At 40.8% G+C, this 26,122-nt stretch overlaps 1 protein-coding gene across 1 annotated transcript in view; it reads left to right on the forward strand.

Annotated features, from left to right (window-relative positions):
• The first annotated feature begins 1,500 nt into the window (after positions 1–1,500).
• The window catches only part of CCDC80 (coiled-coil domain containing 80), a 35,619-nt gene continuing 10,997 nt past the window's right edge, over positions 1,501–26,122 (forward strand). The window contains 7 exon segments of the mRNA XM_017547774.2: positions 1,501–1,717; positions 1,805–2,297; positions 2,730–3,632; positions 3,635–4,602; positions 12,342–12,498; positions 23,787–23,923; positions 25,729–25,877. Of these exon segments, the coding sequence (XP_017403263.1) occupies positions 2,753–3,632; positions 3,635–4,602; positions 12,342–12,498; positions 23,787–23,923; positions 25,729–25,877 (2,291 nt within the window). The 5' untranslated portion in view covers positions 1,501–1,717; positions 1,805–2,297; positions 2,730–2,752.

Here is a 26,122-nt window from a genome sequence, read left to right on the forward strand (position 1 = left end):
AAAAAAAAAAAAAAAAAAAAAAAAAAAAAAAAAATAAGGATCATTCTATTTACTTCCTAAGGATGCTGTGAAGGTTAAATAAAAGAATACATGAAAATAGTAAGCCCAAAGCTTCATATGAAAATGCTCACTAAATGGTAGTTGTTATAAGCAGAGAGAAGAGAAAAGGAAATGAAAAGATGGAAGGGAGAAAGCCCAATAAGAATAGTGTGGAATGCATTAGGAAATTATGAGGAAGGAAGTAACATACAGGACCCTCCAACTTAGCACAAGGATAGGTTGATCAACCCAACAGGTGAATCCCATGAAGCCTGCAATCTATGACTCCAGTGGACTGAGGGTCTCTGCCTGAAGCCCTCTTTTGTTAGTGTCTTCACAAGGTTCTGAGGGAATGGCACAGCAGGGCCGGCCGTCCTTCTTGGTACCCCTTGGACTTCAAGGTGTAGCCTGGCAGCTCTACAGTTAACCTCTATAAAGGACTTTCTCAGTTCCATGCTTGTAGCTTATGTGAAAAAAGCCAAATGTGACCAGGGCAAGATGGGGCTGATCAGGGCGTAACAACTAGGGATGAAGTCTGATCCAGTGAGGGATGCTATTTGTATGACTGAGCTTGCAAGGAGGTTTCTGAGGACCCTGGCTTGCCACTGTTGGTGGCAGTTAATAGTGACTTGGAAAGTCAGCTGCCCAGCATGGCCAGAAGAGATATGGGTGTAACCTGAGGCCCCTTCCTTCTTCACTGAATCCTCATGGGAGACTCAGGAGGTGGAAGCCCAAAGCTGCCTCACTCTCTCTTTAGGAACCTGGTAAGACTATGTCTATGGATTGCCTAAAGCCCTTCAGACATCCAAAGCCTCTGCAGAGGAAAATATTGCACTACACACACACACGCACGCACGCACACGTGCACACACACACATACACACACACACCATCAATGACTCGAGACCTTCAAGGAAGCCCTTAGTCTACCATCTGCAGCCAGAGCTTTGAAGCTAGAGATGATAATGCCCATTCCCTGATGTAATAGTCAACTGCAATCTTCACCTGCAGCCATTGCCTGCATTTCTAATCTTTTACCAGCTTCTTTACATGCCAAGGAGAAATGAGGACCAAGAACACAGTAATATGATCCCCAATTAGCATAAAATAAAAACAAGCTAGTCATGTTTTCCATGGGCTTTTCCAACCTCAAACTAAAAGCACAAAGCAGGGAGAAAGATATAAAAATATACACATGGGACTATAAACACATATATACTGTCTGTGTCTGCACAGCCAAGCACCCTGACCCAAATAAATATCTGTCTCTAAAAAAAGCCTGCAGCCTGATGCAGAAATCTGAGAATTTCCTCCTTCCAAAGTGCAGTGTAAGAACAGACTGGAAGAGAGGGTACCCCGATGACTTGGTTTGGAAGGGGTTAAGTCCCCAGTCATCTTATTCTAAAGTGATTTATGATGATGTTTGGAGTTTCAAAACGTTCCCCCACCCCAAAGAACAGCCCTACTCCCTCCTCACTGAGTCCACTCTGAACGTGCTGAAATGGGAAGGAGGCGGTGTTTTGCTGATCTGTTAAATTCTTAGTGAAGTTTCCTTGATTTCCAGTGGCTGCTGTTGTTTGAGTTTGGTTTGGAGCAAAACTGATGTAGTCCTAACATTTCTGGGACTGAATCCAGGAAGAGAAAGAAGAAAACGCAGAAGAAAAAGAGGAGGAAAAAGGTAGGGAGAAATAAAGGGAGGAGAGAAGCATAGGAAAAGAAAAAAAAAAGTCCTTTTTCAACATCACATTCCTGTGTTTTCCCTCAGCCTGGAAAACATATTAATCCCAGTGCTTTTACGCCCGGAAACAAAGAGCCTAAGCCAGACTGTGGGGGAAAGGGAGATAAGAAGAGGGAAAGAGTGAGATTCAGAAATCGCCAGGACTGGACTTTAAGGGGCGTCCTGTGTCGGCACAAGGGACTGGCACACACAGACACACGAGACCAAGGAGAAACTGCAGACAAATGGAGATACAAAGACTTAGAAGGACAGCTCCTTTCACCTCATCCTACTTGTCCAGAAGGTAAAAAGACACAGCCAGAAAGAAAAGGAATCGGCTCAGCTCTCAGATCAGGACAAGCTGTGGATCTGTGGCGGTGCTCTGAAAGCTGGAGCTGCAGCACACCCCTTTTGTATTGCTCACCCTCGGAAAAGAGAGAGAGGGCTGGAAGGAAAAGTAGTTCATCTAGGAAACTGTCCTGGGAACCAAACTTCTGATTTCTTTTGCAACTCTCTGCATTCCATCTCTATGAGCCACCATGTAAGTGTGTAATCCTTTCTGTCTTTGGTCTGTTTATTTGTTTCTTTGTTGCTTATTTGAAGAGATGAAATGTGAATGTTGTCATAATTAATATGCTAGTTTGCATTTTCTTTGGAGCATCCGCAGCATTTAGTTGAAACAGCGCAAGCCTGCTGCCTGGGGAACTGAATTGGATTTCTTGTGTAATGTAACTGTCTCTGTTAAACACTGACAAATTATAGGGGCTTGAAAGTAACAGGATCTCATCCCATTTTCCATCTCCTGACCTCCCTCCTTCTTCTCTAACCACCCTTTTCCCCTCCTCTTGGCTGGGATAGAGAAAAAGAAAATGACCAGTTAAATGATTTTCTGTTTCCAGTTAAATGATTTTCTGTTTCCAGTTAAATGATTTTCTTTCTTTATTTCCCCTTCCCCTTTGTCTTATGACCTCAGTGCATCGCAAAGTGGATTACACAATGACGTGGAGAATGGGACCCCATTTCACCATGCTGTTGGCTATGTGGCTAGTGTGTGGCTCAGAATCCCACCCCCGTGCCACGATTAGAGACAGCCATGGAGGGCGGAAAGTGCCTTTGGTTTCCCGGGACAACAGTAGGCCAGCTCGGTTTCTGAGGCACACTGGGAGGTCTCGTGGAATTGAGAGATCCACTATGGAAGAACCAAACCTTCAGCCTCTCCAGAGAAGGAGGAGTGTTCCAGTGTTGAGACTGGCTCGCCCAACAGAGCTGCCAACCCGCTTGGACATCAATGGGGCCCCCATGAGACCTGAACAAAGACCAGCAGCCAGGAGCTCTCCTCGTGAGATGATCAGAGATGAGGGGTCTTCAGCTCGGTCAAGAATGTTGCGTTTCCCTTCAGGGTCCAGCTCTCCCAACATCCTTGCCAGCTTTGCAGGGAAGAACAGAGTATGGGTCATCTCAGCCCCTCATGCCTCAGAAGGCTACTACCGCCTCATGATGAGCCTGCTGAAGGGTGATGTGTACTGCGAGCTAGCAGAGAGGCACATCCAGCAGATTGTGCTCTTCCACCAGGCAGGTGAGGAAGGAGGCAAGGTGAGGAGGATCACCAGCGAGGGCCAGATCCTGGAGCAGCCCCTGGACCCTAGCCTCATCCCTAAGCTGATGAGCTTTCTGAAGCTGGAGAAGGGCAAGTTTGGCATGGTGCTGCTGAAAAAGACACTACAGGTGGAGGAGCGCTACCCTTACCCCGTCAGGCTGGAAGCCATGTATGAGGTCATTGACCAGGGTCCCATCCGCAGGATCGAGAAGATCAGGCAGAAGGGCTTTGTCCAGAAATGTAAGGCAGCTGGTGTAGAGGGCCAGGTGGTGGAGGAGGGGAGAGCCTGGGCAGTGAGAAGAGGAAAGAGGACCCAAGGAGAGCACAGTTCCCACCAACCAAAGAGAGTCGGGTGAAGGTCCTGAGAAAACTGGCCACCACTACAGTGGCTTTGCACTCCCCTCCCTCAACCCCCAGGGCTACCACCCTTCCTCCTGCTCCAGCCACAACAGCAACTCGGTCCACGTCCCGGGTCGTAACAGTTGCTGCAAGACCTGTGACCACCACTGCCTTTCCCACCACACAGAGACCCTGGACCCCCTCACCCTCCCACAGGCCCCCCACAACCATTGAGGTGATCACTGCCAGGGGACCCTCAGTCTCAGAGCATCTTTACCCTCCACCCCGGAAGGATCAGCACAGGGAGAGGCCACAGACCACCAGGAGGCCCAGCAAGGCCACCAGCTTGGAGAGCTTCACAGATGCCCCTCCCACCACCGTCTCAGAGCCCAGCACAAGGGCTGCTGGCCCAGGCCGTTTCCGAGACAACCGCATGGACAGGCGGGAACATGGCCACCGAGACCCAAATGTGGTGCCAGGCCCTCCCAAGCCAGCAAAGGAGAAACCTCCCAAAAAGAAGGCCCAGGAAAAAATTCTTAGTAATGAGTACGAGGATAAGTATGATCTCAGCCGGCCTACTGCCTCTCAGCTGGAGGAGGAGCTGCAGGTGGGGAACGTTCCCCTTAAAAAAGCAAAGGAGTCTAGAAAGCATGAAAAGCTTGAGAAACCCGAGAAGGAGAAGAAAAAAAAGATGAAGAATGAGAACCCAGACAAGTTACTGAAGAGTGAAAAGCAAATGAAGAAGTCTGAGAAAAAGAGCAAGCAAGAGAAAGAGAAGAGCAAGAAGAAAAAAGGAGGTAAAACAGAACAGGATGGTTATCAGAAACCCACCACCAAACACTTCACACAGAGTCCCAGGAAGTCAGTGGCCGACCTGCTGGGGTCCTTTGAAGGCAAGCGAAGGCTCCTTGTAAGTAGCTTTCTCCTTGGCATTGTTCTATGGGCTGAGGCAGGGCATGTTAATGTCTGTCTTGCTGGTTTTGTAAAAATCATGTTGCTAGATGCCAGACTGTGGCTGAACCTGTACTGTGTTAAGAAGATCAGAAGTCTGGCAAAAGAGGGCAGCAGGCCAATAGCTCCTTCTGGTTTAGTGCCCTACAAAGTTCTGCTCATACAACTCATGGCCCTGTGGTACAAAGTCAGTGGTTGGGGAACCCTAGACATGAGCCCAGGGGCACACCTATAGTCAACTTCTTCCTTCATTTCTACCACTCTTTTCTAAGGGATATGTCTAGACACAGGTCCCTTTTACCAAGTCCAAAGGATGAAAAGAATGATGAAATTCCTAAAAGAGAGTGCGCTGACTTCAGTCACATCTTAGTAAAAGCATTTCTCTCTGTCTGACTTAGGAACTAGGATCATGTCTATCAGACAATAGCAGAGGTCCCCTCTTTGTCTAATTAGGTCTGTATCAACATCGGAGCGCTCAATGAGGAAAGTAAGACAGCCTGGGTCGGTAGTGGGTATGACTGACAATAGGGAAGAGTCCTTGTTGGTGTGACCCTCATGGGTCCTTTTAAAATTAGCTGGCAGAAATCTTCTCTCCTTAAAAGCTACCTCTTGCCTCCCTATCCAACTGCTAGGAAGAGCCAGAGTGGAATGTGGGGAACTGGGTCGATTGCTTCAATTTCCAGTACTCTAGAAATACACCTGAATTTGAAATCTAGATGTCAGTTTCTCCGGGTCACTGTAAAATGAGTATGTGCATGTGCCTGTGCACCTGTGTGTCAAAAAGGAGACAAGCCATCCATCCCTACTTGCCCTTGGTCTGCGGTTCTGAGTGCCACTCGTGTTGAATAAGTCACAGATTTATCTTAGCAACCCTCTCTTTTGACCATCACGTGCCACCACTAAATGAGGGCTTTGGGCAGGAATGAGCCCATCCTACATATAAGGGCAGTTTTTATCGGTGATGTGCAAATGACTCCTTCTCCTCTTCATGTCTTCTCTTTCCCTCTTTTAGTGTCCCTCCAAAATTTCTATCCCTGGCTTCTCAAGGCTAGCTTTTTAATCCAGGCTGTCAAGGAGGAAAAGGATATTGTTACCATTAATTTTAAGTAAAAGATCAGTAAATTGATGTTGGGTAATGTGAGTCAGAATGATTTTCTCAGAATCCTGGGTGAGAGAATCAACTCATGCCATTGAGGGCAGCACCCATCCTCCTGAATGAACCCACCCCCACAAGGTGACTGCACAGCCTGCATTCCGCCCACCAAAAGAGACAGACACTCTTTTCTCCAGGCATTTTTTAGAAGATCTTGTAGGTTTTCCTCGCTAGCCTAAATTTGGGTTAATGATCTGGGCAGAGTGACTCTGGTGCCCATTTATCGTAAGTGGTTTCAGAAAGTTTAAATGTGCATTTGAAATATTACTCAGAGCAAAGTTCCTTGTGATGTTTATCATGAGTGATGCATATCTCAAATTCTCTTAGCTGTTAACATAGATAGTGGATTTACGTATTAGAGCAAAACCTAGCTCTGATTGATTCTAAGGATTTCTGTGTGTGCCTGTGTGTGTTTTGTTATGTATTTTATGTATATTGGTGCAATATCTAACCAGAGCCTTAAAGTGTCTATATAAACTTAGGTTATTAGGTGACAGGCTGTTAGAGTAGTTTAACAGCTGCTGGGATATTCTCAGAGTACATAAATTTAAATGGGAATGTTCCCATTAGAACAAAAAAGAAATCATATTTCAGAGTAAAACTCTACCTGATACTTCAATGTCTGTTAGAGAGCCTGTGGGGGGGGGGGGGCAAACTGCTCTTTTTGGGGCATGGGAAAGCGTTAGTGGTTTGCTCCAATGCTGAGTACCTACAACTTTATCCAGCCCACCAAAGTACATCACTAAACTCTGTTCATTCAGCCAACAGGGCAGGCAAAGTGTTCCTCATGATCAGGTTTAAAAAAAAATCGTGGGTAAAATGTCAGGATTGTAATTGTGCACCCGTCTGGCAAATATTTCCCATTGCTGCTAGCTTGTGAATCAAAAGAAAGGGGTTTTCATAGTGTATCCCTGATATGAGTCATGCTTTTCATTTCTCCCTGCTTCTCACCACTCCCTTAGTCGGGGATCTGAAAGCCCAGCTGGGCCCTTTCTGCTTTTAACAGTATCCCTGGTTATAAATTTCTAGCAAATGAAACTCAAATGACAGTTTCTACTGACGTCATGTGAGGCAAAACAGAAACCAGCTGGAATTGCTCCTGGCAGTGTTGGTTCTTTGGGCTAGTGAGAGAACCAGGTTTGTTATTAGAAAGAAAACACTAATACAAGGCTTTTCAGGCTTTGATCCTATGTGCGGCCGGCTGATGATCATATCAGAAATGTGTCTTCTGAAGAGCTAATGATGTCTAAAGTAAGAATGGATTAGAAAAGATCAGATGAAATAAACAAGATACAAAAGCAAAAGATAGAGAAAAAAGATTTTTTCACCAGAGAGGAGACCAATGGGTGAAAAACATTGTTGATGCCATTTCTCCTTTTCCACTCAGTTTTCCCATCAAACTTGGCTGATGTTACTCAGGAAGCTTAGTGATTCAACTACTATTCATTAAAGTTTAGCACTCTCAAGCTATTTAAATATGGCTGAGAATAACTACCTCCAACTGGCCTTAACTAGTATACTCTAACTGAAAGAAGGTTTACATTCCAAGAAATTGTGCAGGACTTTCAGCTCCTCTTCTCAGCTTTTCAGTAACCTAGTACCTAACTACCATTTATTGTAAATCCTTAGTGCTTTGTCTTTATTTATACCATTCTTTAGATGTGGACATATCGCATAACTGCTACTTAACAATTACTTAGAGAAACACTGGCAGCAATGGTGTAGGCCACAGTTGGATGGATGGCTTCCTAGAGGCCTTCACAGGAGCTGCAGGTGGAGCAAAGTGTCCTATTTTTAGACTAGTGTTCACTCTTTCAAACCTCCTGCCTCTAAACCTATCAACAAAAAGGGCACGGCCTGCAAGGTACCTTGCCGAGAGTGTGTGGTTTAATTCTCACAACAATCCCTCAAGAAATGATTTATTAACTCCTTTCTACGCATGAGAAAACAGAAGCTGAAGTTACCCAAATTATATAGCTAATATGTGGTAAAGTCAGATTTAGAACTCAGGTCTGTTTGAGTTGAAAGCTCAAATTCAGGCCAATCTCCCTTTCTGAATTCTTGTGGGTATGAGCTTCCTGTGGAATATGCCATAAAGTAAAGGGGAAACTGAGGAATGATCTTGCTAGTTAATAAATATGAATTTTCAAAATTAATAAATATTAATACAAAGAAATTAAAAAATTTATTTTCAACTTTGAGTCACCCAGATAAGTAGCAAGAGTTTGCTAAGCACAAATGAGGAGTTTCTGCCTTTAACACATGGTGAGTTCGCTGCACTCAGTTCTCTGGCTTTCCAGGCGTTCAGTCAAAAACAATAGATTGGATTCCAGTTAACCTAATCCTTCAACCTGCTTGGTGTCAGTTTGGGGCTGATGATAGTGAGAGTATAGGTAAGCTGTTTATCACCAAAACATTGGACTATGAGGAAGAGCTGACAAGCCATCATTCTGCGCTCTGAGGTCTATTCACTTGTCAGTTAACAAGGGACCTCAAATGCTGAATTGCATGAATTCAAGTGCAAGTTTAAGCATTCTTTGGTGACTGAATCTCCTGTAATTCAAGTGGGTTAATGTATTCAACCTTACTTCAGACATCTGTGTATTGGGGCAACAATCTACTTATTTGGTTTAATTTTAGGAAAGGATTTGAGGTTTCCTGTTGCATTAAGGCAGACTACTAGCTTGAAAGTTATTTTTCAGAATCCTGTAAAAAAAAATCTAGTGTTTTGAGCCTAACACAGTATTTTGAATAATCTGAGACTTAAAATATCTTCCCTCTAGCTTTTTTCCATTGCTGTTTGCTCTCTTTACTTATGCAAACAGGCTTCCTTATCCTCTGAGGCTCATTGAGCCAACACACCAGTTGGAACAGAAGCATGAAAAAGAAATACAACAGTTTTAAATTCATGATACATGCCCTGATTTATTGCCATCAAACTGGAAAGAGGCCAAGTGACATAAAATAATGTTTACTGAGGAGTTCTAAGATGCTCTTTTTAGGAGGAGGGGACTGGAAATCGTTTCCATTTTAAACACTGTCTGAAATACTGCCAAACTAGAAAGTGAATGGGATGGAGATGTCAAAACACAGGGAAAGAGTCCCTGAAATGGGTTCAGACGGTCAGCCTTCTCTATTTTCTCTGTTGCAAACTTGAGGAGCAGATTAAATGCAAGGGAAAGTGTCTTTGCCAACTGGTAAAGTTGTAGCCTGCATCTAGACATTCATAACCACGGGAACCTTTTGTTCCTGAGTCCCTCTCCTCTCCTCTGACTGGGGTGATCTATGTAACCTGAGGAGTGTTGGCCAGCATTTATGCCTCTTCCATCTGCAGGACAGTAATAAGGTCTGCAGAGCTTACATTCTGCCTGGGGAGATGTGACAGTTATATGGTAAATGAAGGAAATATTTAAATTCCAAGTTGTGGGGCAGACAATAAGAACAATCATTAAAAGGAGGAAGTGATCCCTGCATGCTAGAAAAGACTTTAAGGAAGATGATGCATTGAAAGTAAGATTCAGATTTAGGGAAGGAAGGGGGCAGGCTTCCAAGGTAGGGGGGTGACAAGGGCAAAGAGAGAGGAAGGATTGTGGGTGAATTGTTCAGAGGCGACATACCTGCAGGTGCTTGGGGGACACATTTTTTATTTATTAGGAATAAATAAATCTGTAATAAGTGTATTTTATGTACCTACAAAGATATACAGATATATTTACTTTTGCTCAGTTCTCACAACATGATGAGGTTGGCAGGAAAGTTTTTTCATTTTAACAATGACAAAGCTGAGGTTCAGAAGATTAAGTGGTTTATTCAGGCTACAAGCATGCCCCGGGTTGAACTAGGACTGAAATGACAGCGCCTTGACTTTGACTGGAATTATTCTTTCTCTGTGTCTCCCTGTCCAAGATTCCTTTCATTTCCTAATTTAGGCTGGTCTGGCTCTAGGGGGTAAAGAGGTCAGGTAAGGGAGGTAAAAGAGGACATTACCAAAAGAGAGCCCAGGGCCAGAACGTGGAGGGCCGGGAGTTAGAAAGTGAGTCCTGCAAAATGAACATCACCTTACTGGTGGTTAAAGGCATTCTTGGGCAAAAGGTCTGAAATGAAAATAAACATCAGAGGCTCTTATTTATTTAAGTGAGATTCCCACTGGGTATCCATGGCCTCACGCCACTATGTATAGAGCTATGTGGGAGAACCTACCACACAGGGGAGGATAAGGTTCTATGTGATTACATACTATCTGAAATTCCTAATATACACAGGGGGAGAAGACTAGAGGAGAGTTGAGGACTCTTAAAATCCTATCATACCATGCTCTGTCCGTGGATTGTAAGGCAAAGTATGAGATGAATGAAATGGAATCTATGCATGAATCTGAAGCTACAGAAACAGGCAATTTTCTGTCATCTGACATCTCAGCAGCTTTGCCTTAGAAACTCCTCTAAATATATTCTAAATATGGGGTTATCCTTAATTTAGAACAGGGAATCCAAAACCATTAACATTAAGCCCCTTTCTGTTACCTTTGTTTTTACCATTTTGTGTTTTTACTTAAACATTCATTTTATTTATTGCAGAATAGTGTGTTTTTGAGCACAGAACAGTCAGAAAAAAATACCTAAAATATACCGACTTAAAATAAAACTTAGGAATCTGGACTCCCATCAAAATCTGAAAAAATATTTTCAGATACCATAAAACTAATTAAAGACAAACCAAGCAACTAAAAATATCATCACCACATCTTTTTACAGCTGCCTTAAATCTTGTTTTAAGGCCAAATGTGAATCAATGAATAAATTTGGAGAAATTTTATTTTTCCCCATGGGAAATTATGTTCCTAAAACAAACATTTCCTACCCAGAATGTCCATATGAACAGGCATAGAAACACATGAAAAATAAACTAGAGCATGTCTATTTAAAATTAATTATGATCTGAAAAACAAAACAAAACAAAAACTTCATCCCAGAAAAACCTGTGTTAATGTTCCATTCAAAGGCAATTGAACACGTTTAATTTCCTTGAGGAAGAGTATTTTGTCATGTGGAGAGAATTCTTAGAAGGGAAAGCCTGCAGGCAGTGATACAGACATTTCTGATGGAGAAAAATAAACAGCAGGATCAAGCTGAGACCAGATTTATTAACCATTTTTGATAAAATATTTGGAAGAGGTACACAGCCTGGTGACTTGCCCTCTGAAAAATGCCAAGCTAATAGTCATAAACTTCAGAAACAGGTTAAAAGGTTAGGTGGATAAATAGAAAATGGGTTGATAAATTTGAATTTAGTCAAATGCAAGAAAATTGACTGATAAATTTGCATTTAGTCAAATGCAAGAAGTTGTTTACAGAGAAATAATTTATGGAGTTTTGCCTCTGAGCTTAGTGGTGACGCAACAAAGGCCAAATAGTGTTCACTGCAGATATCAGCCTGGTGAACTATGTGGGATCAAGGATCTCAACAAAGACCTGGTCATCATCAGAATAAAATTTCACATCCTCTCACCTCCAAGGTGAGCAGCCCTATACCCACTAGCTTGTGGAGTGTGGAACAACACAGTTCTAGGTTCAGCTCAAGAAGTCCTGGTAAAATTGGAGAAGGCTCAGCGAAGGGTAACTAAAATAATCAAGAGAGTAGAGAAGCTTTTGCATGAGGTTAGATAAAAACAGTGAGACATTCTCAGAGAAAAGATTCAAGAGAACCTCTTAAAAATAGGGTTATCCTCACTGTATCCAAAATAAATTGCATTTTCTCAGATCGCTGATGACTAAAGCATTTCTTTTGATTGCTTTGTCTTTCTTCTTTTTTTCCCAGAAGACAGGGGTCACAGAATGAGGATGAAAGACAGAGGGCTAGGTGAAAAATACCAGGTCTGAACTACAGAGACGGCTAAACTTAAAGTAAAAAACATCCTGTTGGAAAACTGCAATATCAAAAGACAAACACCACTAGCTCTGTGCAGGCCTAGTGTGACAATGAATATATTCTATGTGACAAAACATAGGACTAAAAGTCATCATAAAACCTTTCTGTAAAGTTTTCTAAAAGTTCTAAATCTCAGAATGTTTCATAGTGCCCAGGGCCTGACTATGAAACTCTCTTAGCTCTGTGAAATGTGAATAATAGTGGCAACCACTGAATCAACCAATATCTAATCAGCCAATGAGAATAATGAAGATCAAAATTGAGGAAGAAAGATAACATTTATTGAACAATTATTGCATGCCCAGTAATGTTCACAACAGCCTTGCAAAACAAGTACTCCTGTGCAGAGTTCATAAATGAGAAAACCGAGACACATGGAGACTAGTAATGAAGGTAAATAATGGAAGTGGGTAGAAAACTCTAAGCTGTCTTGGAGACAAAAGGAGGCCTTTCCAAATGGCCCTTTTTGGCCTTAATTATGCTAACTGTTCAGCAGAGTATCTGTAGCTTAGATGCAGTCACTACCAGCCCACTCTTCCAAATCATCTCTTTGGGTTTTGCCCCAGTGTGAAACTATCACTATAAATTAGTATTTGTTTGTCTTCACCCACCTCCAGCTGATCACTGCTCCCAAGGCTGAGAACAATATGTATGTGCAACAACGTGATGAATATCTGGAAAGTTTCTGCAAGATGGCCACCAGGAAAGTCTCTGTGATCACCATCTTCGGCCCTGTCAACAACAGCACCATGAAAATCGACCACTTTCAGCTAGGTTCTCTTAAACATTTTCATTATATTATTGTTTTTCTCATACCTAAGGTGGGACAAGCTTTATAGGAGAGGTACATGGGGGACCCAAGGACCCAAAAGAAAATGCGATGTTCAGAGGGCTCTTTGGCTGTGGTAACACAGGTCAGTTTGCCTGCTTATTTAAATAGCCATTCCAGGATGGTTCCGGTTTAAGTTTTCAACATTTCAAAAAGAAAAATATGCAAACACTATAGTCTGAAATGGTGGAAGAAAACGGGGAAAGTAATACAGTGTGGGAGAGAATCAGAGGCAGTCAGACATTTTCTTCCGGCTACTGAGTCTTCTTGCCTGTGAGCAGCCCCATCTGATCTTCCTGCAGGCTCTGTGCTGCAGGTGGCTCATCACAGATGGGACTTACCAGACTCTTGGAAGTACTTGATTCTGGCAAGCTTGAGGAAGGAATTAACCAGAGCTGAGAGAAGCTCTTAAGATAAATTAAAAGTCACTGAAAATATGGACTGAACTGCACTCAAGTCCTTTCGGAGAGCAGAAAAATTTGGCTGAATTTAGGGTTTTCACAATTTTACATATTAATAGTGCATCTGAGACCCATGAGGCATACAGCCCAGTGTTGGGCAGCTGAGATCTAACTCATTGCAGTTCTCATGGGAACATTGCAAGATTTACTGTGATTAGTTAAGCCTCATAGTCAGAAGCCCAAAATCTGACCCACCTGGTTCTTTTACAATTATTGCATCTCTAGGGCTTTAATTTTAAAAAGATTTTTTTCTTATATGCATTTTCTACTGTTTTGTTGTTGTTGTTCATGTTTTATCTAGGAAAAAAAAATCCCTTAGAGTAATTCTTTATATTCCATTGTTTTCATATTCTTTATAGTTTCCATAAAACATATTTCATCTAAAGGCACCTGAAAGATTATAAAAATATATTTAATAATATATAATTATATGTTAACATTTAACTTCAATACATGTAATATATTATCTCACAGATTTTTCTGACATAAGATCATGGTATAATTGAACACATATTTTAGTTATATTATGTCTTGATAATGTCAACTTGATTTGAATATCATCTAGCTTTCTAAATCATATTTTTTTTATTGTGGTAAGTATAGCTAATGTGAAATCTTATCTCTTAATATATTTTAAGTGCATAATACAGTATTGATAACTATAGGTACAATGTTATACAGCAGGTATCTAGAGCCGATTCAGGGTAAAGCATCAGTTATGCATTCTCTAAATAGCCCATCTTCCTCTGAGATAGCATCCTTTCCGATGTCCCATCCTTTCCAATATCCCATCATAAATTATTTGGATTGATGATTCATTTTTGGACATTTACCCTGCCCTATATGTATATTTAGGGGGAGAAAAAGCAAAAAAGGAATTTTCTTAACCAAAACAACAACAATAATGATCATACAAACAAAAGACACAAAATAAATTCTGGAGATAGACAGATTTAAATCCAGGGTCACAATTTACTTGTGCGACCTGGGGCAAGCTACTCCTAAGTCTTTGTTTAGAAGACAGTCATATCTGTTTCACAGGATTAAAGAAGATAGTGTACAGAAGTACCGGTCAGGTAATAGGCACTGTTATGTGGTCATCCTCTGCATCATCATTTGATCTGGTAGTCATGTGGAGACCAATGATCAAGTCACACTTGTCACTAGATCAAGTCACATTTGTCACTAGAGCACCTATAACCAAAATACTTCTAATTGCTTTGTGCTGATTACGCAATGTCGACACGTGAACCCTCACAACAGCTCATCCACATCAGGCTGCATTACTATTCTTGGTGATAAAACTGAAGCCCAAGAGACTAATACTACAAAGCCACATATTTATTGGTTAACTAGGACTCAATCATTTGTTTCCTGGATTTTTCAAATAATAGCATGAGGGCAGTGAGCTTAATTGCACTCCAGATGTCCAGAAAGGAAGCAAGTATTCAATCCATCACAGAGACTGGTGCTGGCTAGTGATGAAAGCCCTAGCAAACCAGGTGTTCCCAATGTCAAATGTGTTACCTACCAACGCTTTCACAAAGTGTTCTCATTCCTTATTTCAGAGGGGAATGGAAAAATCATTATAGCTTCCACCTCAACTTCTACACAGTCCCATTATAGGCATCTGGTACTGCCTTAGCAAATTTTTAGCAAATAATCCCACTGTTTTCTAGACATCTGGATTGAATATGAACTGTAGAAGGGCTGAGGGGTTTTTTTTTCTGCCTTATTGGAAATCAGGTATTATGATTTGGGCATTTTCCTCACTGAATGGCAGCCTGGACCTGATTTTGGGGAGGGGGATCTTTTATTTTATTTCTCATCTAATTCCTGGAAGGCCTCTCTCACCCTGTGTCATGTCCCAGGTTACCCTTATGGGAAAGGCTGTAGCACTTTCAGCCAAGAATGGGAGTCAGCCATGGGAAAATAAGAATTGGCATGAGCCATGGGCTCAGTGAACCAAACTCCAGCCTTGACTGATTTTCAGTTGGAAATCTATCACATGGCCTTACTTTTCCTTAAAAATAAATCAAGCCCTGCCTACTATTCCAGACTTTTCTGGCCCTTGAAAGCAGTGGCATGCTTCCAACTACAGTGTGGGCTGTACTCACCAGCTGGTCCATCTTGCTAAACGTCTTTGGACACCACTGATGAACGTACAAACACCAAGAAACTTACCTTAAGTAAGATTTTAGGCTTTCATCTAAGGGAAGTTATTTATGCTTGAGCAAATTCCAATGCCTATCTGGTTTTATCAGCACAGAATATATTGCATGTGGGGTTTAAAATGGCCTAACATATAAAGTCATTCTTTCTTGTTAGTGGTATTTAAAATGTCAGTCAAGGACAGGAATGTTGGGTGTGTATGTTAAGTGAAGGGATTACAAACAAAGTTTGTCAGATAGGAAGAAGTTGCTGGCTAAAGGCACTTCACCGCAGAATGAAAAAAGAAGTCGGGGGAAACATATAGCCAGCATGTTTCTTTCTTAGCAATATTTAGAGATGAAAAATATTTTAACATTGGCATTTTATCACTAGATTTTAAGAGCTAGAATACACAGGACATTTAATAGGGCAAGGGAAGTTTTTTGATAGCTTCTTTTAAAGAAAGGAGAGTTTGAGGGTAATCAAGAGAGATGGCAAAGTTCATGGAGGTGGAATATGGCAACAAGGAGAGAGAAAATGTTAACTTCTTACTATCTAAGGACTTCATAAGTGAATTTCTAAAACAAGAATGATAGGCCGGGCACAGTGGCTCACGCCTGTAATCCCAACACTTTGGGAGGCCAAGGTGGGCGGATCATTTGAGGCTAGGGGCTCGAAACCAGCCTGGCCAATGTGGTGAAATCCCATCTCCACTAAAAGTACAAAACTTAGCTGGGAGTGGTGGTGCATGCCTGTAATTTCAGCTACTTGAGGGGTTGAGGCAGGAGAATTGCTTGTACCTGGGAGGCGAAGGTTGCAGTGAGCCGAGATCCTGCCAGTGCACTCTAGCCCGGGTGACAGAGTGAGATCCTGTCTCAAAATTAGATAGATAGATAGATAGATAAATTTAAATGAGAATGACAGTATACAAATCAGCCTAAAATACCCTTTTTGTCTTTGATCCCACTGAAGAGAATTTTTCCTTCTCGAGAAGCCTTATAGTCATCAGGATCCACAACATTTCAAAGATACTGCTTTGCCTCTGGGGCAGTCCTGAAAAACTGACCCTTTGCCCCTAACTCCTTTCATCAGTAGTGACAGTGCCTGGCAGCTGCCTTCTCTAGACCCTGCAACACTGAGCTAGGGGGAGAGGCTGGATGAGTGCTCAGACTTCCACACACTGGCTGTGTGTCCCCCGCTGCTTATTTAATCTTTACTTATCAATCATTCTGTGCCCTGGAGACTAGAGAGTCTGTCTCCTAACCTGCTTGGTCTTCTCAGTCCACTGACCTTGCTGCATCCAACATCAAGCAAGTCAGTGTCAAGACTAATTCCTGACATTCCAAGGGGGGAAAGTGCCTGTTATGTTAAATGTTACACAACAAGTGTTTGAAGAATGTAGTGGAGGGATTTGCTCTTCCAATTGTGGTCATCAGATAAGGTACTGAAAATATCAGAGAATTTTGAAAAGTAGGTTGATTTTATGGAAGGGCCTTGAAAAATGAGTAGCCTTTTTTTTGATAGGGTGATGACTCGATCAAGGCATTTTGTTTTTAATTTTTCAAAGAAACAATTTTTTTTAGATTTCCAAAGTCAAAACTATATAAAAAGGTGTACACAGACAAGTCTTGTATCCATTCTTGACCCCTTTACGCCGCTATTCTCTGCCCCCACAGGTAATCTCATAATTCCTTATTTATTCGTTTAGTGCTTTTTAAGACATATACAAATAAATACCTATACATTTTTTCTTTTTATACAAAATATAGCATATATTTTATGTGTATTGTTCCACACCTTGCTTTTTTCCATTTAAAATATTTCTAGATCTTTTTTTATGAGTATATAGCAATCTTCCCCATTTCTTATCAAAAACTTGTGATATTCTATCATAGTTTAAACATTTTGTCTGTGGACACTTGGACTATTTTCAATATTTTGTTCTTATACATATATCACACATATATAGAGTGATATCTGAACAAGGTTACTATTAATTGTGAAATTGTGTGTACATCTAAGAAGCAGGACTGTTAGACCAAATAGAAAATGTAGTTTGAGTGGATATTTCCTGATTTCTCTCCATACAAGTTGAATCATTTTGCAAATCCACCAGCAATGTTTAAAAGTGTTTTATTTCCCCAAATCTCTCCAATTAATGTATGTGATCAAACTTTTGGATACTTTTGACTAATGTAGCATGCGAAAAATGGTATCAGTATAGGGTAGTGTTGGTTTGTGTTTCTCTTTTTATGCGTATGATTGAACACTTTTCGTGTTTAGGTGGCATTTTATTTCCTTTTTAGTGTTCTTTGCCCATTTTTCTATTGGGTTGTCATCTTTTTCATCTCAATGAATAGGTATTCTACATAAATTGCAAAAAACTTCAGACGTCCCTTTCTACTCCAAGATAATGACTCATTTGTTTAGGAATGAGTTCCAGGAATCTGTATTTTCAAATGTTGCTCAGGTGATTCTGATTTGCTATTAGGTTTGATCTAGAGCAGAAGGCTCAGTAGAGGATAAGAGGGAAAGAGAGGGCTAGAAATGTAGTTTGATACCTGAAATTAGATTTCTAATACCAAGATGAATTCAAACTTTATATGTAAACCATGCGTAGTGACTAAATATTTCTGAATATACTTTTCAAATATATTTTAAATAAATTTAAGGTTTGATGGAGTCAATCTGTAGGACAGCAAATCACTTGGACAGGACACACTATTAAATGAGACAAGTTGCTCTTTCTAGAGAACAAGTGATCAGGAATGGCCAGGGTCGTCCCACCTATAAATTCAATCAGGTCACTGCTCTCACAGTAGGGTAGTAGATAGGAAAATGACCCACTCATGGAGTAAAAGAAGAGTAAGCAGATCAATTGCAAAGTAATTTAAACTTTTTCTATTTCCAATCAAAAGGAAGTAAGTCGCAAGCTGCAGGTTAAGGTTACCACAACTGAAATTACCTGCCATGGCCTGCTCAGCACTCCTGGGGATGTGCTTGGGGTAAAAGCAATTTAGCTTTTGCTGGCATGTATCTCCAGTTTTGTCTAAAGCACAATCAAGAGATTTTTGGCCCCTACTGACTTCTTGAAAAGAATAGCTATATTTAAAATGCCTTACAAATATGTTTTTTTAAAAAGATCTAATGCATGCAAAACCAAATTTACAAAATAAATATATATGAATATGTTTTCTCAAATTACATTAGACTGTGTTGCGGGTTCACAAGATCAAAGGAAACTGTGAAGGTTTTATGGTGGGTTTTCTACACAGTCCCAGAATCACTCACCTTAGCCATACCTTACTACTGTCTTTTTCATATGATACCCTTCTAAGGGGAGACGTATAATGATTACCAAATCTTTACTGAATGCTGGTTGTATGCTAGCAACTGTGCCAGGCTGAAAGGATATAAAAGATGACCAAAACTCAGTCCCTATTGTAGGATTATTCATATCTAGGGGAAAGATAGTTATGTAAACAATTGGTTGCAATGGAAGGTAATTAGCATTATTACAGAAGAATGCCAAAATGTTGAGTGCACAAGTGAGGTAAAGACAGGCTGCATAGACAATAAGGAGTACTCATGGGTATAGCATTCCAAGGAGAGAGGGCATGTTACTAGAGACTGAAAACAGAGGGCTGGAGCATAATGTATGGAGGAAGAGTTAATAGGTAAGTTAAATAATGCCATAAATGATTTTCTCCTCTGGGGCAGTAGCTCTTTGTCCTTAGAGTGCATAACTACCCAGCAAACTTTTTAAACGCAGATTCCTGGGCCTTACCACCAGTGATTCTGAGTCAATTGACCTGGATCCAAGGATTGTAATTTTAACAAGGACTCCTGGTGATTGTGATGAAGGTGGATAATGGATCATACTTTTGAAAACTGCCAGAAGAGGTTGGGAACTTTTGAAGCAATGCAAGGAGTCCAGGCCTTGGTGGAATTGCCTGAACTTAGGCAAGAGAGGGTTGGAGGAGGAGAATCCATGGATGCCACAAGGAAAGCAGTTACAGATGGAAGCTTTAAGCATAATGCCTAGCGTGCAGTTGGTGTTTAATATGTTACAATTGAAGCTGAATTTTCTGCAGTGTCATTGCTGTCTATAATTAATTGTGAAAGGAAAAATACATGAGGAAATTCAGTACTACCTGAATTTGACTAATGTTGGGGTTGGCATTTTTAAAGGATGGCACTCTAGGCACATGTCCCACTTCCAGGGCCAGTCCTTATTGGCACATACAGAGTTCACCTTCCCTGGCTATCCTTCACCTCAGTAATCCCAGCAAATGGGCTTGAATTTATGAAGCATTTTAGCTGGATCAGAAGCATGTAGATAGTTTAGAGACTGTTTCCTAAAGAATTTTTCCTTCTGGCTGAGTGTAGTAACTCATGCCTATAATCCCAGCACTTTGGAAGGCTGAGGTAGGCAAATCACTTGAGGTCAGGAGTATGAGACCAGCCTGGCCAACATGGTGAAACCCTGTCTCTACAGAAAAATACCAAAAAAAAAAAAAAATTAGCTGGGCATAGTGGCATATGCCTGTAATCCCAGTTACTCAAGAGGCTGAGGTGGAAGAATCGCTTGAACCACAGAGGCAGAGGTTGCAGTGAGCCAAGATTGTGCCACTGCACTCCAGCCTGGGTGACAGAGCAGGACTCCATCTCAAAAATAATAATAATAATAATTTTTTTAAAAAAGAATTTATCCTTCTAAGCTCTGTAATCCTTACAAGGATTAGTGAGCTTAAATAGAACTTGGATAAATTTAACAAGAACCTGCCAAGTCTGTGTTGCTTTTCCAGACTAAAGAGAACCTCTGGTTTACCAATTCCCGATTTAGACAAAATCAGAGTTCAAGAAAGACCTGTAGCAGGAGCAGGTGCTGAGACAGGATGTGGCTTCACACATACTGGCATAGAGTGGACTCTGTCCTGCTATTGAGTTGCCCCCACCCTAGTCTGATCCAGTGATGATCAGGACTTTCATTATTTTCCTTTGGCAGATTCTCCTACTCAGCAGAAACATGTAAATATTCCTGTAATCTGAGAGTGCAAAATGTTTTATTTTTAATGTTTGGTTGAAATATTTCAGAAAACATTTTGGTTGAAAGAAAACAGGCTATGAAATTGGTTTCTTGCCATGTACTAGTAAAGCAAAGTTTACCTTAAATCTTGGTCCTAGGTCCTCTTTACCCTTGAGTGTGAGGCATTTTGGCATAGCAGACAGAATACTGGGTGGGAATGAGATGATGTCACCTGAGTCCTAACCTCACTCTACCATTAACCTGCAATGTGAACTTGAGCAAGTCATTCCTCACCTCAGGGTCTTGACAGGTTGGATTCTCTGAGAAACAGATTCTGAGACTGAGTTTTGCCTACAGGCAGTTAATGTGGTATGTTCTCAGAAACAATACTTATGAGGGGTGAAGGATACAAGACTGGATAGGGAGAATTTGAGCTGCAATAGAGTGGGCCCTTCAGAATTGTCCATTTTGAGACAAAGGGGATAATTTTATATCTATCCCCTCTTCTACTACATCAACCATTGAATGTGAGCTGTCCCCTGGTAGGGGTGTGACTTGGGGAAAGGTGGCTCTCTACTAAGCAGATCAATTGTCAAAGATCTAGCTGCTTATATTCACAGCAACCTTAGTTCTGAAGATAGGATCTGGACAGCACACCATAGTGTCCACTACAGTTTCCTTAGTTTCAACCTTAATAATGTGATGGGGGGGGTGAAGATAATGTCTATATTCAGTTATTTATTGCCATAACAAGGCGAGGTAGCAAAGACCACAAATGTTAGTGGCACATACAGTAAACATTCATTTAGTGACAAGTTTCTAGGGTTCAGCTGACCTGAGCTGGGCTTCGTTAGGTTTGCTCATGTATCTGCAGTTGGCCATAAGTTGGGTAGGAGGTTCTGCTGATCTTGGCTGGGCTTGTACACATGTTGGGGAGGTCAATGGGCTGTCAGCTGACCTGGGGTAGCCTTGGTTAAAATGAGAACAAGGTAACTTGGCTTGACTGATCCCCCAGCAAGCCGGTGTGGACATATTCTCATGGCAATGGCAGAAGTAAGAACAATCCCTAACCGTATAGGCCCATTTCTAGCCTCTGCTATGTCATTGTGCTAATATCCCATTGGCCAAAGCGAGTGATATAGATGAGCTCAAAATCAATAACTACCGTTTATTCCCATATGAAGAAACTGTAGTTATTGGGCAAAGAGTATAGGTATAGGGAGGGGGGATGAATCGGTTCTATATTAAAAATCTGCTGCAACCTCCAACTTCCTCCCATCTGAGCTATTCAGTGGTTTTTGTTACTTTATCCATTAAGTAGATTCTAATGGTCTAATTCTGGTTCTAAATAGGAGCTTGAACTCTGTCCGAGTTATTAATTTCTGAATCTATTACTCAGCACAGAACCAACTCTGAAAATTGGTGATAAATATTACTTTGAATGAACAAAACTAAGAATGAATGTACGTTGGGAATTAAAAATTGTAATTTCCAAGTACAAGGTAAAATCAGGTTTGTAAAGTCTCAGAATCAGAACATTAGTTGTTAAGGACATTTAGAAAAAGTAGTTTTTCAATGATTTTTATTATTATTATTACTATTCACAAAGCTAAATATGTTCCTCATTAAAATTTGAATAACAGGTATGCAGAGTAAACAATAAAAGTTTTCACTTCACCTTTTCCTATGGACTTTTTCCTACGTGTATTTCCATATGAATATATCTTCTTCCTTTTTCATTTCTTTATAACCAAGAATAAAGTCATACTATGCATTTTGTTTTGCAACTTGCTTTTTATACTCAACAATACATATTTTAAAACATGAATCTAATAATTGTAAATTAATTTAAATTTTTCTAATAACAAAATACATTTGAAAAATAGTTTTTATGCATGAGGCCTATCATTTTTTATGTTGCGGACAGTGCTTGTTCTCATATAGGCTCTCAGCTCCTGTTCCTTTGGACCACCTCCATGAAGCACTGCTACAACTTTGGGAGGGAAAACAGATTATTTCCCCTGTCATTTTGATTTGCTTTGGAGAAATAAGGCTGCTTGTTTATACACTTTCAACAGTCCTAATCAAATAAACAAAAGTAACAGTTAAATTATAATTGTCCCCTTTCATTAATGAAGAGCAATTTCTCTGGTACTCAAATTATAACATCTTGTCTGCAAAATTGTGGTTGCTTTTACTGTAGCACAGTACTGTAGTACAGTACTATTCACTGGGTAGTGATGTTGGTAATAGTGACAGGCTCTCATTGCTGTTTTTCCTGTTTTTTTTGTTTTTTTTGTTTTTTTTTTTTTTGAGACGGAGTTCCACTCTTGTTACCCAGGCTGGAGTGCAATGGCGCGATCTCGGCTCACCGCAACCTCCGCCTCCTGGGTTCAGGCAATTCTCCTGCTTCAGCCTCCTGAGTAGCTGGGATTACAGGCACGCACCACCATGCCCAGCTAATTTTTTTGTATTTTTAGTAGAGTCGGGGTTTTACCATGTTGACCAGGATGGTCTCGATCTCTTGACCTCGTGATCCACCCGCCTCAGCCTCCCAAAGTGCTGGGATTACAGGCTTGAGCCACCGCGCCCGGCTCTGTTTTTCCTGTTATCACATATTTGCTAAATTCAATTTTTTCACATTTGTTTTTAATATAGGGGATTATTTTACAGATAAAAGTTTTGGTAGGGTTGAGAGATATACTGTGACTTGAAAGGGAAGAAGTAAATAAAGCTCTTCTGTTCTTGAAAACATTAAAATGCTTTCCCGACATACAAGTTGCCATGTAAAGCCACTGATATCTTGATTTTCATGCTTCCCATTAACCTAGTGACACCTTCAGGAACCATTCTGAATTATAAGGATTGACTTGGGGGGTTGATAATTGAAAAAAATACAGTGATTTAAATTTTCCATAAATTGTCACATTTTGTTTGAAACTATATTCACTTACAAAATTTGCATTATGAATAGCTTGACTTCTTTTGGAGCCAAAAGGAACCTGTGACTGGGTTTCAACAGAAACTCTATTTTTCTCTATAGATATATCATGCTGGGCCGGGCGCGGTGGCTCACGCCTGTAATCCTAGCACTTTAGGAGGCCGAGGTGGGTGGATCACCTGAGGTCAGGGGTTCAAGATATATCATGCTTACTGGGTCCCAAAGGTAATTCTATACTAAAAATGAGGAGACTCAGAATTACGTTTAATAGAAATAGAACTTAACAAAAGTGTTGGGTTAGTCTAGTTCCCTGTGAGTTAGGGTAAAGACTCACTCCCTGGGTGAGATGGCAGTCTTCTCCTAGGCATGACTCAGCAGTCTCCACTCTCACTTTGTTCCTGTTTGCTATGAACAGGATGAACATAGATGGAGCCTTGATCATCTATAGAAGAGTAGCTTTCAAACTTTATTCATGTGTTTGTTTCTACATTTATTAATTTACTCTGAAAACTTTTGTTCAAACACAGTGTGAGTTGAATATATAAAACTAATGAAGCCTGGTGTGATTAGCCCCAGAGCCTTCACCCATTCACTTCCCAATGATTTCTGCCTTATTACACCCATATTTATTCACATTTTATTTGCCTTAAGATAACGAGAAACCCATGCGAGTGGTGGATGATGAAGACTTGGTAGACCAGCATCTCATCAGCGAGCTGAGGAAAGAGTACGGAATGACCTACAATGATTTCTTCATGGTGCTAACAGACGTGGATCTGAGAGTCAAGGTACAGTTTCTTATTTTGAATAATGTAGTGCTATTTCTTAGAATAGCAAATCTGAATTGTTTTGTTAATGAGTCCATTCAAGGTATGAGTAAGCATAAATTATTTTATAAATGGGAGGGTTTTGAGATGGGCCAAATTTTCCATGTTGTCCTATGAATTTGCATCCAAAAATGTGGTTTCTGGAAAAGACTGAGTTGGAGTGATTTCCCACAGCCCAGCTACTTGACTCAGACTAAATTCTTTTCTAACACCAATGTTGTACATTCATAAGACACTGATTAAATAGCTATGATGTGCCAGGTCCTGGAGATAAAAGGTTAAGAATGGTCTCTGCCTTCAGGAAACCCATATTTAACATAGGCCTATCTCAGAGGGATTTTTGCCTCCTGATCCACTGTGGACAAGACTTTGAGGTTTTACATCCACTTTCTTTCTATGCTTATGGACAAAGGTTCTGAACCATGAAAAGCTATGCCATGTAATAATAAAAATAACAAAAAGTTACTTCATCAAGTGCTTTCCTTATGCCTGGCACTGTGTTCAGCTCTTTGCAATCCTTATCTCACATGTCTAAGATAAATGCTAGTATTATTTTTGTTTCACAAAGGAAAAAAACAGAGGCCCAGGATGGTTAAGTAACTATCCCAAGGTCATCATGCAGTTAGTGTTGAACTTCATTCCCACACAGGGGGGCTCCAGAACCCACTGTCTTAACAATCTGACATACTGGCACTATATCACTGAAAATACATTTTACTAAAGTTTATCTTAATACCTCTCTAACGCATCTCCTAAACAATTTTTAAAACAACTTATCAAAGCATTCTTTTAAAATTCCAGGATTCTGAAACCATGTGAAATAGGGAACATAAAAATTGTTCATGAAAATGTCATCCGTATACCATGCTTGTGTGAGAATCTTCCGGGGGAAAAAGGCTGTCTACACTATTACAATAGCTGACCCAACACATAATATTTTTGTTGATCTGGGGAGATGGCATCATTAGTTCATTCTGCACTTGTTGCCCTATCTTTAATGAGAGAGTTGGAGCCAACTCTAAGGTCCTTACCAGCTCTTACATGCTGTGATTTACTGAATTCCCACTGAGGACAGAGCTTCAGGCCATGTCCAGGCTGCTCTCCAGTTTATGCTGATTATACTCAGCCAGGCCCTGAATCTATCTCAGGTTGCTTTTGTAAGTCCAGGCAGCTGTAATTCAGGAACCTGAATTTCACTGTCTTTCAGTTGGATCCCAACTTATTTCCTTTTTTTTTTTTTTTTGGATCCCAACTTATTTCTGAGAATATGTAAGCAAACATGACTTAATATTAAGTGATGCTTACTCAGTGAAACAATCCCTGGGACTACAGAACAGGCCTTGGTGGAAATTTATTCTTATTGCTCAGATTACACACTCGAACATGTCATTCCATTTAGTTTCTTGTGTTAGGAACAGTGTTTCTCACTTCTTCTCCAGTTGTATAGTAAATAGGAACCAGCTTAGTCCCAAAGGTAGAGGGGTGAACCTAGGACTTGTATGGTGAGGAAGGCATGGACCCTTTCCAATAAAAGGAGCATAGTTAAGAATTCCTTGTAAAAGAGGCAGTTGTTTCATGGACTCCAACCCTCAAAACATCAGCAGAGAGCATTATTGCAGGAGAGCATTTATGAAGCACTGAGTCCTCCAGGCTCTGATTTCAAAGATTTCCCCAGAGCTCCCCTGAATTCTCACAGTTCTCTATCCTCTGAATAGAGAAAAGAAATGCACTTGTACATTAAATGCATTCTATTCTTTCTTAAACAGCAATACTATGAGGTGCCAATAACAATGAAGTCTGTGTTTGATCTGATCGATACTTTCCAGTCCCGAATCAAAGATATGGAGAAGCAGAAGAAGGAGGGCATTGTTTGCAAGGAGGACAAAAAGCAGTCCCTGGAGAACTTCCTATCCAGGTACATCACCTTTGGAGTCGCCAAAGAGGAAGGTGCAAATTTGTTCTGAGTGAGCTCATTAAGATGTCAAAGAAACACAGAGCCCACGTGTGTTTACAGAGAGAAACCTTGCAGTACAGAGAGTAATCTTGAAGCAGTCTGGCCACTGGGCTTAGTCTTGTCCTGTTGAAATGGCTCTGGTTGCAAGGCTGGCTGGGTTCAGCTCCAAGCGTCGATATGGATTTGGTGGCTCTGGATAGGTCTTT

Source organism: Cebus imitator, unplaced genomic scaffold (assembly GCF_001604975.1).
Source record: "Cebus imitator isolate Cc_AM_T3 unplaced genomic scaffold, Cebus_imitator-1.0 Scaffold201, whole genome shotgun sequence".
Taxonomy (NCBI): domain Eukaryota; kingdom Metazoa; phylum Chordata; class Mammalia; order Primates; family Cebidae; genus Cebus; species Cebus imitator.